The sequence below is a fragment of the Cheilinus undulatus genome, linkage group 12, assembly GCF_018320785.1.
Source record: "Cheilinus undulatus linkage group 12, ASM1832078v1, whole genome shotgun sequence".
Lineage (NCBI taxonomy): Eukaryota > Metazoa > Chordata > Actinopteri > Labriformes > Labridae > Cheilinus > Cheilinus undulatus.
This window is the reverse complement of record NC_054876.1, coordinates 25,993,434-26,007,186: the sequence shown is the minus strand read 5'-3', so window position 1 is coordinate 26,007,186 and position 13,753 is coordinate 25,993,434. Positions and strand designations below refer to the sequence as shown.

The window sequence follows — 13,753 nt, the reverse complement described above, 5'->3', positions numbered from 1 at the left end:
CCATCACAAGCTAACATACTACTGATACTACTGAGCTGGTACTACATACTACTGAGCTGAGCCAAATGACCTGGATCACTTAAAAATTACAAAATTCCCATTTCTATCTAACATTATGCTGAAAGAAAGCCTGCTCTCTGGCTGGGCTGTAGGGAACTGCCGATTAGGAACAATGTTACACCATCAAGCATGAGTCTCTCTGGTGTGCTGCTAGGTGTGTGGAGAAAAGCTCATGCCTACTAATCAATCACATCATACAACACATGTGAAAATAATAAAAATAATAATAATAATAATAGTACTTATAAATCAGAATGGCTCTCAAATGGGATCTTCTTTTAGCTCATTTCAAAGAGCTGGCTCTTTGAACCAGCTCTCCTGACCCATCACTACCATATACCCTTAAAACAAAACAGAGCAAATGGGGCTAATGTTAACAAAAAAAATGCATGCTTTGCATAAAGCCTTAATACAAAGTCACAGACAGCCACATAACTGATGCTTTAGTGCCACCACTGCACACAGTGATGTTTTAAAGCTGCTGCTGCAATTCTAATACAATGAAAACAGACAGGTTTTTTTAGAAATGACCATCAAAATATATCAGACATCCACGCATGATAGATGACTGTGGGAAACGATAGAACTATTGATTTATGAAAGCTTAAATATAAACCTTCAATAATCATCTCTGAATTGAGAGGTGTACTGCTGCTGCAGGATGATGCAGTCTATCAGCAGGATTATGAACATGAAGAGACTCCGACATCACAGACAGCTCTGTGTATACCTTCCTCTTCATTTTAACAGTCATTTTCTTGTAACCCATTGCAGAAGCCTTCCATTTTCAGCAAAAGCTCGACCATTTTGTGTGATGGGTCCCGTATGTCTGACCCACTAACACATATCTGCTCTAAAGACGGGGTGACGTCACACGGAGGCGGAGTCCCGAGCGTTCAAAACACAGGCTGCCCTCAATCCTCCCTGATTTTGTGCTTCCTGCCCCCTGTTTTAGCGCTTGTTTTGCAACTGTCAGGAGCGATATTGAATTCTCGCGGATTCTTGCTTTTTGTTTTCTTAGCTTTTTCATATATGTATAATGCGGCTGCTCTCCACATGTTTGCTCCTGAAAACGATTCTATCCGTGATTGTTTTTTTCTTACAGCATCCGAGTGGCATTTGTTTGACTGTTGCTCTTCGTAAATATGGACTAATCTAAGAACCCGTGCAAATGCACCTGCCGTCGAAGGGATTTTTCGCTTTTAAAGTCGAAGAGGTAAGACTATTTGAACAGAGGAAAAACAAAAGAAAAAAAAAGAGGAAGACAAAAAAATGTTGCAGCTGCTGCAACTGTGCAAGAGGCTGCAGCAGCTGCAGTCTATTATCCCGCCTGGATCGTGTGGATAGTATTTCACCCACAGCAGATTAAAACAAAGTCATACAAATAATTTAAAGCTTTTGCATTTATTTTAAGTCTTTCCGTCCGTGCTGCCTGCATGCACAGTGTTGAAATGGCGTTGTTTGGCTAGCAGACCCATTTCCTGCTGCATAGTTGGCTCTTTTAGCTGTTTGGTGGATTGTCTGCGTTCACATTTTATTGACTGGCGCCCAAAACAAACACATATGTGCAGTTTAAGCTTTTTAAACTCGTCTGCAAAGTAAAATGAACTGCTGGTTGGTTATCTGTTAACACTTTTGTATTTATACGTTTGTGAACAACCCTTTGTTGTCTTATCTCTGTTAACCCTGAAAAGGAGAATAGACCTCAGTGGGACGTCCTTCTTGTTCTCTTACCTTCGTTTTAAGTCACAAAAGAAGCACCATACACCCATTATGAGCTTAAGTCTTTAGGCAAGTTGATAAAACGGCGGATAGAATTCATATTAACTTCTGAGTGGGTGGTTGGTCTTTATGGGGGTTGGGGGTGTATTTGTTATCCCACTGGAGTCTCATCTCCCTCTCTCTTTCTTCACTGTTGTTCCCCAGGTGTTTGTGTCCTGGGTACGGCCTGGCCTGTACTGTGGAGCTGATGAAGAACCCAGGAGATGTGCAGAGACGCCGCCTGGCCGGCCTCCTGGAGGCCGCTCTGAAGAGGGAGGCTCGCCTCTGGAAGGTACCTGTCTTCAAGAATGGCTGCATCCAGGTGAGGCAATGGGTACTGTACACATTTGTTGATTGAATACTGTTTTGGCTTTACAAGAGTTTGAATTTGATACAAGTATAAATTACAGTATTTAGATTTCAGTGTGTTACTAAACTACAGTGAGTCTGTGAATAAATGAGTGGTACCAGTCTGTAAAAAATAAGTAAACTGAGCATAAAGTGTCTGACTTTTACAATAACAACACAAGGAAGGCTAGAGTTGGAAATAATCTTTTTCCACTTGTCTGAAGGATAAAAGCAGTGTATTGTTTGGTGTATTGCCCAAGAACACTTGACATAAAGGATGCACAATATTGATTTTTGCAGATATTGATATACCACTATTTCTAAACTAATCTTAGCTGATTCCAATACATGTACACTCCCTTTTTTATTTTAAAAAAGACAAAGTGTTATGATAAACCCCCCTGAGTGTGTAGCACCCTAAGCAGCCAACTATATATGATGGTACAGTTGGGTCTTTCATCAGTATTTGAAATATAAATAATACACACACTGCTGGTATGTATAGCCGATATATCAGAAGAAATGTTTCTATCTGCTGATACAGATATTGAACTTTTTAAGCTGTTATCCGCCAAAACTGATATCAAGCCTATATCTTGCGTCCCTAATTGACATGTGACTACAGGAGCTGAGGGTGTAACCCCTGGCTTTCTAGTTAAGAGACTACCGACTTTACCGTGTGAACCACAGTTAAATGAGATGCCATCTTTTTGTCTGTACTGTGGGAGGAAGCAACAAGATATATGGTTTTACTGAGGAACACTAACATTTTCCCTGGTGCAATAAAAAGGCTGACAGTGTGCTCATTTCCTTATAGGGAACTATGTAAAGTCTCTTTGACCTTTTACAAAGCCAGTTTCTGTGACAATATTTAAAGTTTTGACAACATTTTTTGCAATTTTTACTATAGTGTGTCTGATATTTTATAGGTTATAACCTGTTAGTTTCAAATGAAACTGTATGAAAGTCATGACATGTAACTATGAAAGCAAGTTGATACTGGTACCACTTATTTCATTATGTTTATTCTTTGAATCTGAATATTGTGCACAATGTTTTAAATGGCCTAATATATTTTATTTGAAATCAAACTGAACATCTGTTTTTTGAAAAACACCAACTCAAAGCTCTCTGTTTAGATTTAACACTGGATAAAGTTAATAATCCTAAAACAATTAAGTATTTTCTTCTAAAGAACATCTGATATGTTTGTTTGATTGTTTAACCACTGACTGCCTTCTTTTGTCACTCAGGGCACTGACATCTCTTCACCCAAACACCAAGAAATGATCATTTGGCTTGGCGAGATGAGCAGACTGTTCCAGTTTTGTCCAGAGACTTTTGCACTGGGAGTCTGCATCCTCAACCGACTGCTGTCCACTGTCAAGGTACACAGCATGACATATAGAGGTTCCCATTCTTTTTTCTGAAGGTCCTTTTGTCTAATGTGCAAAGATGAATAAGAGAACTGCACTAATGGGAGCATCGAACAGTAAAAGACAACATCTTCTCTCTCCTTTTGGTCTATTGTCCTGTTACGTAACTGTCTGAGTATACAATCAATCTAGCCATAAATGGGATCATTTACTTTCCTAGTTCCTTCTACTCATCTATTTAAAAAAACAAGTATCTTTTTTTAAGCAGTGGACATAATTCTTACCTCTTTGTTTTAGGCCCAAACCAAGTACCTGAAATGCATTTCTTTTACCTCACTGGTCCTGGCTGCAAAAATCAATGAGGAAGATGAGGTAGGATTTCTATGATACAAACAACACTGTCGTGGAAATAAATCTACAGAGACAGAGATGCTATTTGTAAACAATACATTTATTTGCTTCTCTTTGTTCGTGTCTGTTAAACAGGTCATAGGCTCTGTTAGAGACCTGGTTGTGCAGAGCGGATGCAACTTTTCAACAGCGGAGATTCTTCGCATGGAGAGGATCATTCTAGACAAGCTGCACTGGGACTTGTACACTGCAACACCGGTCGACTTCATTCACATAGTAAGTCAGAATTTAGCAGATAGCAAACATATCATTTTTTTTATTTTTTAACTGGACCTCAGCAGAGCGTCTCAAAGTCTCAAGGCTTTGAGATGCTTTGTGATATTTAGGTCCGGGTCTTGCCTAAAGACACAGAAGTACAAAAGCACAAAAACCATCATGCTTGCATCAAGTTTGCCCAAAATTAGTGTTCACAAGCCATAACAACCCCTCTATCACAACAGTAAAGACTTGGTCCTTGTAGAGATTGTGCATTTCATTAATTTGACTTGTTGTGCCCATTGTATTTATCAACTCCACTTTAAATAAACCCTGTTGCAAAGCTGGGAAAATAACATTTTCTCTCTCTCTTATGCAAATAATAAAATTAAAGGCTCTTTAGAGTACAAATTAGTCACATTTGGTTTTCCAGTAATTCATTGTCAAATGAACAGAACAATAATGAATGCATTTTAAATAGAAATAATGCTGCCTTATGTCTGCTTTAATAAAACAATCTAAGTATATGAGGGCAATTTCTTGTCTTTGTACACTTCTTTCACAATGATTTCAAAAATGATCAAATAAATCCCGTTTTACATGACTGTCACCCTTACAATGACTGTTTCAGTACTACATAATTGTTGAAATGCTAATTTATTGTCTCTTTCTTCTATAATGCTTTTCATGGCGGGTTTTCTGCAGCTAAAGTGATAATACTGTCATAAAGTAAACCACATTGTGGGCAAACCCAAGTGTCTTTAACACTCAGGCTTATTACCAGAATTGTGCATATTTGGACTCAAAGCAACAAAAACTACATGAAGTCTGAATCAAGCTCAGCGACGTCTCAAACTATGTAAGACTGCATCAGCAAGCTGCCAGCAAAATAAGGGTTGTGTTGCATATCAGGCCAAGGCACTTCTGACTCTCACCTGCAGCCCTGCAGTTTATACTCCTTTAAAAACGTACGCCATGGAGGTCATTGGCATATCTACACCATGATGTGAATTATTATGACAGTTTCTATTGTCAAAGCAAGGGTTGTCGTTTGCTGTGTTATTTACTGTATGGCACATCATAGTTCCAGAGCTTGAACCTGTTCACAGCTGTTAATAATTAACCCTCAAAAATCATTGCCTAAAACTTTAAAACTTTAACCACTCTGTGAACTTTCAACACACACACACATACAGACAACATTATTTAGGTCCCCCATGCTGTGGGGGCTGTATTCATAAAGCTCCGAGTCAACCAGGATGTCAGAATCAGAAATCAGCAGGTAAACAAAGTTTTCTGATCTCAAATGAATCCAAAATAAATGTATTGCTTAAACTGTAAACACTCTACTAAAGTTAAAACATACTTTTGGTAATAACTTTTATTTTTAGCAAAACCTGTAGCTTTCTTGGTCAAAAAAATGTTGCTCCAGCATTCAGGTCACACTTAATCATCTAAACGTTTTGATTGAATGTGGACATAGTAGTATTTCACTTTCCACAACCTAATTTCCCCAAAAGTTGGTGCTGCTGTATAAAAATGTGCACATAAATGGAGTGATGATTTGTCAAACATCAAAACCTACTATTTTGTAAAATATAAAAATTACAATTGAACGCTGGAGAAAAAGCTAGACAGGAAGAGTTGGGAAATGCTTACAAAACACGTCTGGAGGAAACTTCTAACTTTGCAAAAGAGAGACAGAGGGAGATAAAAGAAAACCAGAGTCACATTCCAGCAGTTGGAGCCTTTATGAATACAGCCTTAAATTTTCTTGACACAAACGATAATCACACTGTACCAATCCACGCAAGGACTTCCACTGAGACCACTTATTCAGTGTTTAGGGGTTAACACATCTTTAACATAAATTTAACAGTGATATTTGGACAGTGAAGTCTTTTCATGCATTCTGTGAGTTTATAATCTCATCCCGGACTAAAAATCTACTTACATTCCCTCATCAAACTAACATCAGTGTTCCATTTGTTCGTTTGTGATGCTATAACTGGTGGATTGTTACACGCTCCCAAAGCCACAAACTGCAAAACTGCCACAAAATACTCTGCTTGGCACATTTGGACTGATTCAGTGTCTACTGCAAAGTAAAAAAAAAAAAAAATAAGGGCAGTATCCCTAGTTTTTGTGTTTGTGGATCAGACTGGTGATCATGTATTAGATGTACAGTGTTTGGACCAACTGTTGTGAGCCTATTATCGTCACAGTAATACAAAAATCCAAGACTTTGAAAATAAAGAGACATAATGTGTTAATAAAAAAAAAATCATAATAAAATAAAGATTTTCTCTTTCATACAGTTCAAATAAATAATTTTTGACTATACTTTTAACATCTCTCTATACATTCCCCCTGCCCTGAATAAATCCTCTGCATTCCTATTTCTAAAGACTTATCTATAAAACAGTGATCAATAAACTCTATTCATAGTTAGTCACAGATTTTCAACTATGACACCTTGATATGAATAAATACAAGGATTTACAGCAACGTCATGTCTTCTCAATATGCTTGAACATCAAAGTAAGTCTTTTGAACGGCAGAATCAGCAACGTGATGCTCAGATCTCTCACTGGACTGTTGATTCACAATACACATTGTCCTTGTTTGCTACATTACCCTGAATTCCCAAATAAAATAAAGAATGAAAACAAAGGCATGGGAAAAAACTTTCTACAGAGCTGAACTTTTGGGCACCATATTGCCGGATCTACCGCCCTGTCTATTCTACTTCCTTTAAAAACTCATGGCTTACTTTTGCTACAGTGACGGAGACGAAGGAAAGCAAGTGAGCAGAACAAAACATGAATGAAAATGCAGAGGGGTTTGGATACAACAAACATTGAAGAGATTATGTTTTCAAATCATGTCCATGATTTTCCTTTGACCAAGAATATAGTTAGTAGCTATCCTGCCTCTCTAACAGGATTTGATCAAATGTTTTCCAAGCTTCGTGTGGCAAGAAAAGAGAAATCAAAATTTAAAGTATCAGTTTAGACATGAACCCCACTCAGGTTGTGATTTACAGTTAACAGGAACACACAGAAGCACTGCACATACCATACAATACATACAAGATTACTATATTCCTCAGGCAAACATTTGGATCTTCATGTATAAAACCTGATAGTGATGTTTTCTAGTGGTTACTCTGTGTCCTCCGCAAAGAGCTCTATGTTTGGATGTTTACTGTAGCTTTAAATGCAGAGATGAACACAGAAGCAGAGTAGAAAACCAGTAACTGTAAAGTGACAGTGTCCTGTGTAGTTGAAAATGGAGAATGGGCAAAGTCAAATATGCATGGTTGGAAATGCACCAGTATGTTTGAAGAAATAAGGTAGTAGAGGTAAGGATTGAATTGATGGATGGGTGGACAATGATTAAAAATGACATCATTATGCTAACGTTTTGGTCTCATTCCTCTTCTCTTCTCATCTCCGCTCTAGTTCCACGCCCTACTCGTCTCCGGCCACCCTCACCTTTTTCCGTCCATCGGGCTCAGCTCCGGTGTCAGCTGGGATTTGGCAACAGACCCCGGTTTGCCTCCTGCCAGGCCGGGGCATCAGAAGGCGCCTCCTTGCTTCCAGGCAGCGTTGTGGACCAGGCAGGTGCAGCACTGTATGGCTTGCCACCAGCTTTGGCAGTTCAAAGGCTCCACATTGGCCTTGGCCATCATCACTTTGGAGCTGGAGGCGCTCACACCTGACTGGTTCTCAGTCTTCACAGATCTGCTGAAGAAAGCACAGGTGAGAGAAATGCACAGGCCTTCCAGTAAGGGCCTCTAATCCATGAATGGGGACAGATTAGATAACTGAAGGGTGCTTTTAAAACCGCCTCAAACTAAGTTTAGATCAACTAAGTAACAAGTTAAAGAGATGGAGCAGAGGCAGGTCTTAGACTCCTGGCACACAGCTGTAGCATGCCAACTTGTAGTCATGTCAGCCATGCTCCTATTTATGCATTACACTATGTCCTTACCATAATGGGACAAACTATTATTTAGAAAACAAAGGGCTATTCAGACCAAAATTATTATTTGAGCCAGGCTGGAAATGTTTAGGCATCTTTCCAATGTAAAACATCAGTGTGTGTGCAACTTTCAAGGCAGTCTGGCTTCAGACCATTCATCTGAGACACAGAATATCTCGATACACACTAAAACTTTTGAAATAAAATCAGATTTAACTTCAAGTTAGGATTAAGGTAAGGGTTAGTATACCCAAAGTTAAAAGTTGAAAACCTGACCTGCAAAGCCTGATTACAAAATGTTTGATAAAGCAAAGTTAACACAGTCTACTTACTGTCTGCTCACCTCCATGAAAACATTTAAACACAGAAAACATAGCTTCTGTGGCTCCAGTAGCAGCGTAGCAGCTATTTAGCTAAATCTAAGCTCAGAAAGCAGTTACGTAAGCTGAGGTATAGATAACATAGCTAAAGCTAAGCTCACAAAGAAGCTATGTTAGTTACATACATACGTGAAACCTTTCCTACATTGAAACATTTGCTGTAGCTATGTTTGCTAAAGCTCATATTGCTAAAGTGAACCACTATTCTTGTAACTACTTCTTAAACAGGTCTATATATAATTTAATCCCAGATAAGACCCCTGACCTTTTTCTATATTTTACTTATGAAATGTCTCTTAATATGTAATGTTTGCAATGTGGTTATTTCATGAATGTAACTCCCAGACACTGTCTATGAATAAAGTGTAATTCAAAAACAATTAAAACTTAAAATGCAACATACTGGCAAATTACTGCACTTCTTTCTGAGATACACAGTGTCTCATGTGAACAGTCTGTGAGAGTGGCTGTCGGAGATGTATGGTTTACAGCCAGACCTCTCTCTTAACTTCTGGTGCTTCAGCAGACAGCCTAAGCAGACACTAAAGGAACTGTACATAGACCAGTGTACTGGGCCTCGAAGCAATTCTTCAGACACCAATACATCACTGAGTCTGATCCTTATTCTGTGAGGTTTATGACGGCAACTGGTGAATTATTGCATCAACAGCATCAGTAGAAGTTGGTTGTGGTAGATCAAGTTCACACTCTTCTTTTAGCATTGAAGTAATGTAATCTCTCAGACCCATTCCTGTATTTATTTATTTTAAGTTTGTCTTTTAGTTATTTGAACCTCAAAATAGAAAAAAAGACTTAAAAATGATCAGTTTTCTCTCTTAACAGTTTGTCAGGAAAGTGTTTACTCTCCTATTGAAGCTCAAAGAAAATTTTGAAAAATGCTGCTTAACTGAAAAATTGTTGTCAATACATCCTGTCATCACATATAGGAAGTAAAGAAAAAGTGCCCTTATGTTCAAACTGCGAATCCACACAGTTGGGCCCAGTGTCCACCTTCATATATCTTCTTTTTAAATCAGAAAAGTAAAAGATTAGTAGAAATTATGAATGATTGCAGAATCTCATCTGCTTTGCTCTCTTGACTCTCCCAGGTTGATAGTGGCGAGTTCATCCACTGCAAAGAGATGGTAGACGAGTATCTACACAGCCTTGAGTTCTCCTTGCCAGCCAACCCCGTCTACATCTTTGACAGCACCATGATCCAGGACGAGGAGCAAGCTCGGAGCCCTACACAGCGTCGCAGGCATGCACGGAGGGGGTGGGGCCATGAGCAGAGGGACTCGGATGAGTATTACGATGGCTTTAGGTGCTTGTATAATGAGGAGACTGCTCCAGAGGTGGACAGTGTTAAGGGCCTGTTTGATTCCAAACAGAAAGATGTGTCACCATGCCCACCACTGCACCCAGCTGTCAACTAGTCTGACATTAATTGACATAGACCCCTCTAAGTGAACGGTGCTTCAGTTTTACTGTGAAAGTGTTGCAAAGTTCAGTAAAATTTGGGGTCTCAATCTTACGTTTCAAAAGAATGCTGCAACACTGAAGGTGGAGAGCCAATGTGAGATTTTGATTAAATTTCAGGCTCTTCTATTACTTGCCGACACCAACATGACTGTTATAGATCAGATGTATATTGACTGACGTTCAAGTAAAATCCCTCTATGATACCATAGACAGCAGTGTTTTTGACAAATTATGGGGAATCTAAAGCCTGACTGAATTGACACTCGTGTCCTTGATGCAGTGTTTAATGGTCCATTTAAGTTCTCATTTCTTTGATTAATACTATAATTGTTTCTACTTTTTTACCTACCTATCCTTTAAAAACCCATATATCTTATTTTTGTTTAACATGCTGCAGGTAAAGGATAAAGATAAAGCAGTTGTGTATTTTATACAGGTGTGTTTGAAACTTTTTTATGTTTGAGAGTTGATCCTGTTTTGTTTGTTAGGAGGTATCTTGGTGTGCAGGTTCCTCCTGAGCCACATAGCACTTTGAGATAAAGACATGCTTTTTTTAAAAACAAATATTATTTTTCACAACTTTTTTTAAAAATTATTTTAACTTCTTACTTACTTGTGCAAAACATTTTTTATGCCGTATACCAGTTATTTTATAAAGCTAACTTTAAAAACCAGCTTTAATTTCATGACTTAAAGCTGCAAATGTTTTTATTTCTCTTAAATTTCAGTTATAACAGTTATAAGGTGAAAATAACTTTCAGTCTTTGGTTATGTTTCATGCAGCTGTTACACATCAAATAAGAGCACATTTGGGACACAAGATCAACTCTAAATTGTGTTGAGATCCGGAGATTATTGGGATAGGCATCCTTGCTCTCATTTGAATACATTTTATTCCAATAGAGCACCATTATCACGTTATTGTCACATAATTAATATTGACGTGTAGGAATAAATGACCCCTGTTTTGATTTGTAAATATCACTGAATACTGTCAGAGTGCCAGTATCATGATCCTGCTTGTGTAAACTGGCAAAATATTATACATCAGTTACTGAAGTCCACTGATAGAGTCAAAGCCTACATGTAGTGAACAGATTTTATTCTCATTCTGTGACTCTAGGCTGCTAAAACAGAAATGGAAACAGTTTATCCTATCTCTGATGTGATCTGGTTACTGTCCTTTTTTCCTCCCAACTGTGAAGTCTGCTTCATTTCCTTATGCTAAGATGGTTGTTTCACTGCCGACCAATGTTAAGCTTTTTTTTTTTTTTGTATTCCTCTTTGTATTCCTTTATATACTGAGGCAGCTATCTCTGGACCATCACAGAAATAAAGCTATGACTTCAAAAGTCTAAAAGTGTCTGCTTTTTCTCTGTTCGGAAAACCAGGAGAGTGGAGTCTTTATGTATAAAAATGCTCAACTTCAGCTGGCTCAGGAGCAGTAAATAAAAGTGCCTAAAAAAAGTATTCATCCCTTGGTTGTTTTACCCTTTTGATTTTATAAATCAATCATGGTCGGTATAATCTGGTGTTTTTGACAAAAAAAAAATTAATGTGAAAGTGATTAAACTGATTTCTACAAAGTAAGGTAAATTAAGTGACAACATAAATATTCACCCCCTTTAAAGTGACTGACCCAATTTAGCAGAGGTCCAGCCAATTGTTGCTAGTAGTCTCACAGTTAGTGAAATGGGGATCACCTGAATGCAGTGAATGTGTCTCAGTGTAGTATAAAGACACTTACAGTTGCAAAAAAAAAGTATGTGAACCCTTTGGGATTTCTTGGATTTCTGCATAAATTGGTCATAAAATGTGTTCTGATCTTCATCTAAGTCACAACAACAGAAAAACAGTCTTCTTAAACTAATACCGCACAAAAAATATATGTTTTCATGTTTTTATTGAACAAAACATGTAAACATTCACAGTGCAGGGTGGAAAAAGTATGTGAACCCCTAGGCTAATGACTGGTTGGCCCTCCTTTGGCAGCAATAACCTCAATCAAACGTTTCCTGTACTTGCAGATCAGTACTGCACAATGCCACTGTTGAATGAAACTCATAATAAATCTGGACTAGAGTCACCTAAAGGCATGTGAGAGACCCCATGGTCAAGTGGGAGACAGTTCTTTAGTCTGATGAGTCCAAAAGTGTCTTATTGGCCATCATACAAGAGGCAATGTTTGGCAGACACAAAACATTGCACATCACCACAAACACACCATTCTTACTGGGAAGCATGGTGGTGACAGCATCATGCTGTGGGGATGCTTCTTGGCAGCAGGCCCTGGAAGGCTTGTTTAGGTAGAGGGTAAAATGAATGCGTTAAAACAGAGAAACCCTGGAGATCAATCTTATTCAGTCTGCAAGAGAACTACGGCTTGGGAGAAGATTTATTTTCCAGCAAGACGACAGAAATGTTTTCAAGACAGCAAGATGAATTTTCAGACCTCATCCAATAGAGAATTTGTGGCTGGGCTTGAAAAGGGCCGATCGCTGTGTAACCTGACAGAGCTTGAGCAGATTTGTAAAAAAGAATAGAGTAAGAATCCAGTGTCCAGATGTGCAAGCCTACCCCCACAGACTCATATTTTAATTTAATTGACAGTACTTTGTTGAAATCTGTTTTCACTTTGACATTAAAGAGTTTTTTTATTTTTTTTGGTCAAAAAGCAACATCATATTGACCATGACTGATTTATAAAATCAATAAAAGGATCAAACATCCTAGGTTTTTTACAGGTACTATATATTGCCTTTATTTGGTTCTGAAGAGAAGTCATATTGGGGCACAGATGGCCAAGTGGTTGATTCACTCTCCATCTATAGAGGCCATAGTCCTATAGTCTAACCCCCAAGTTCAATTCAAGCAGTTGGTTCATTCCCCTCCTCTCTCTCAGTGTCCCTGATTTCCAACTCTATCCAATGTGATATTAAAACAAAGGCCAAAAAACATATTTTACAAAATGCAATTTTAGAAAGTAATGTAATACTAAGCTTTGCCATGAGTATGATTAAAATAAAATCAACAAGGGCTGACCGCTTTACTCGTCCAAGTGTTTAAATTATATTGCCAAAGCATAATTCAGACTGAATGTTAAAATGACCCATGACTTACTCAGCTACAGTATTTTGTTGTTTTGTGACTGTGTGGAAACTTTCCTCCAGTAGCAATTTAATAAGTAAACAGAGTCTGGTTATGTCCTCTTTTTGGTGTCACTTCACTCACCACAGGCACTGTGTCAAAAATCATTCCTTTGTAAACAGTGAATACCACCTAACAGTAGGCCATGATTTAAAATTTAAGAGCTGTGCCTATCACGCAGGCCTCAGATTCTGTGCCATTTCACTGAGAAATCTGCTATAAAAATATTATTGTCATTTTGCTTTTTGTCAGATGAGCTTTATAAATCATCAGAAGAAAAAGTCTTCTCTTGAGAGAGACACATAACATTTTTGAATGTTCTTGTGTTGATTTTATTGGCAAAACAGCTGAGGGGTTACTTGAGGACATCAAACTATATAACACTAACACTGGGTCAAGTTAACCCAGTACTGTAGCTGTTGTCTCAGTTTAAATACCCAGTGTAGATACACAGATATGCCTCTCTTATACTGTAAACAGTAGAGTAAGTAATGTAGATTTAGGATTAAAAGGGAGTGATTTTCTGATGCAGTTAAGGTCATATAAACCGAGGTAATTAAAAATGTAGGGCTTTAATGGTTTAACTGAGGAATCCCTTCTCACCAC

General features: G+C 38.1%; 1 protein-coding gene across 1 annotated transcript; it reads left to right on the top strand.

Moving 5' to 3' along the window:
• Positions 1 to 978: 978 nt before the first annotated feature.
• ccni2 (cyclin I family, member 2) lies at positions 979 to 11,474 on the top strand. Its single transcript, XM_041800808.1, has 7 exons — positions 979 to 1,276; positions 1,987 to 2,143; positions 3,423 to 3,557; positions 3,843 to 3,917; positions 4,032 to 4,172; positions 7,616 to 7,915; positions 9,628 to 11,474. The coding sequence occupies exons 2-7, from the start codon at positions 2,030 to 2,032 to the stop codon at positions 9,952 to 9,954; spliced, it is 1,092 nt and encodes a 363-aa protein (XP_041656742.1). The 5' UTR covers positions 979 to 1,276; positions 1,987 to 2,029; the 3' UTR covers positions 9,955 to 11,474.
• Positions 11,475 to 13,753: the final 2,279 nt, after the last annotated feature.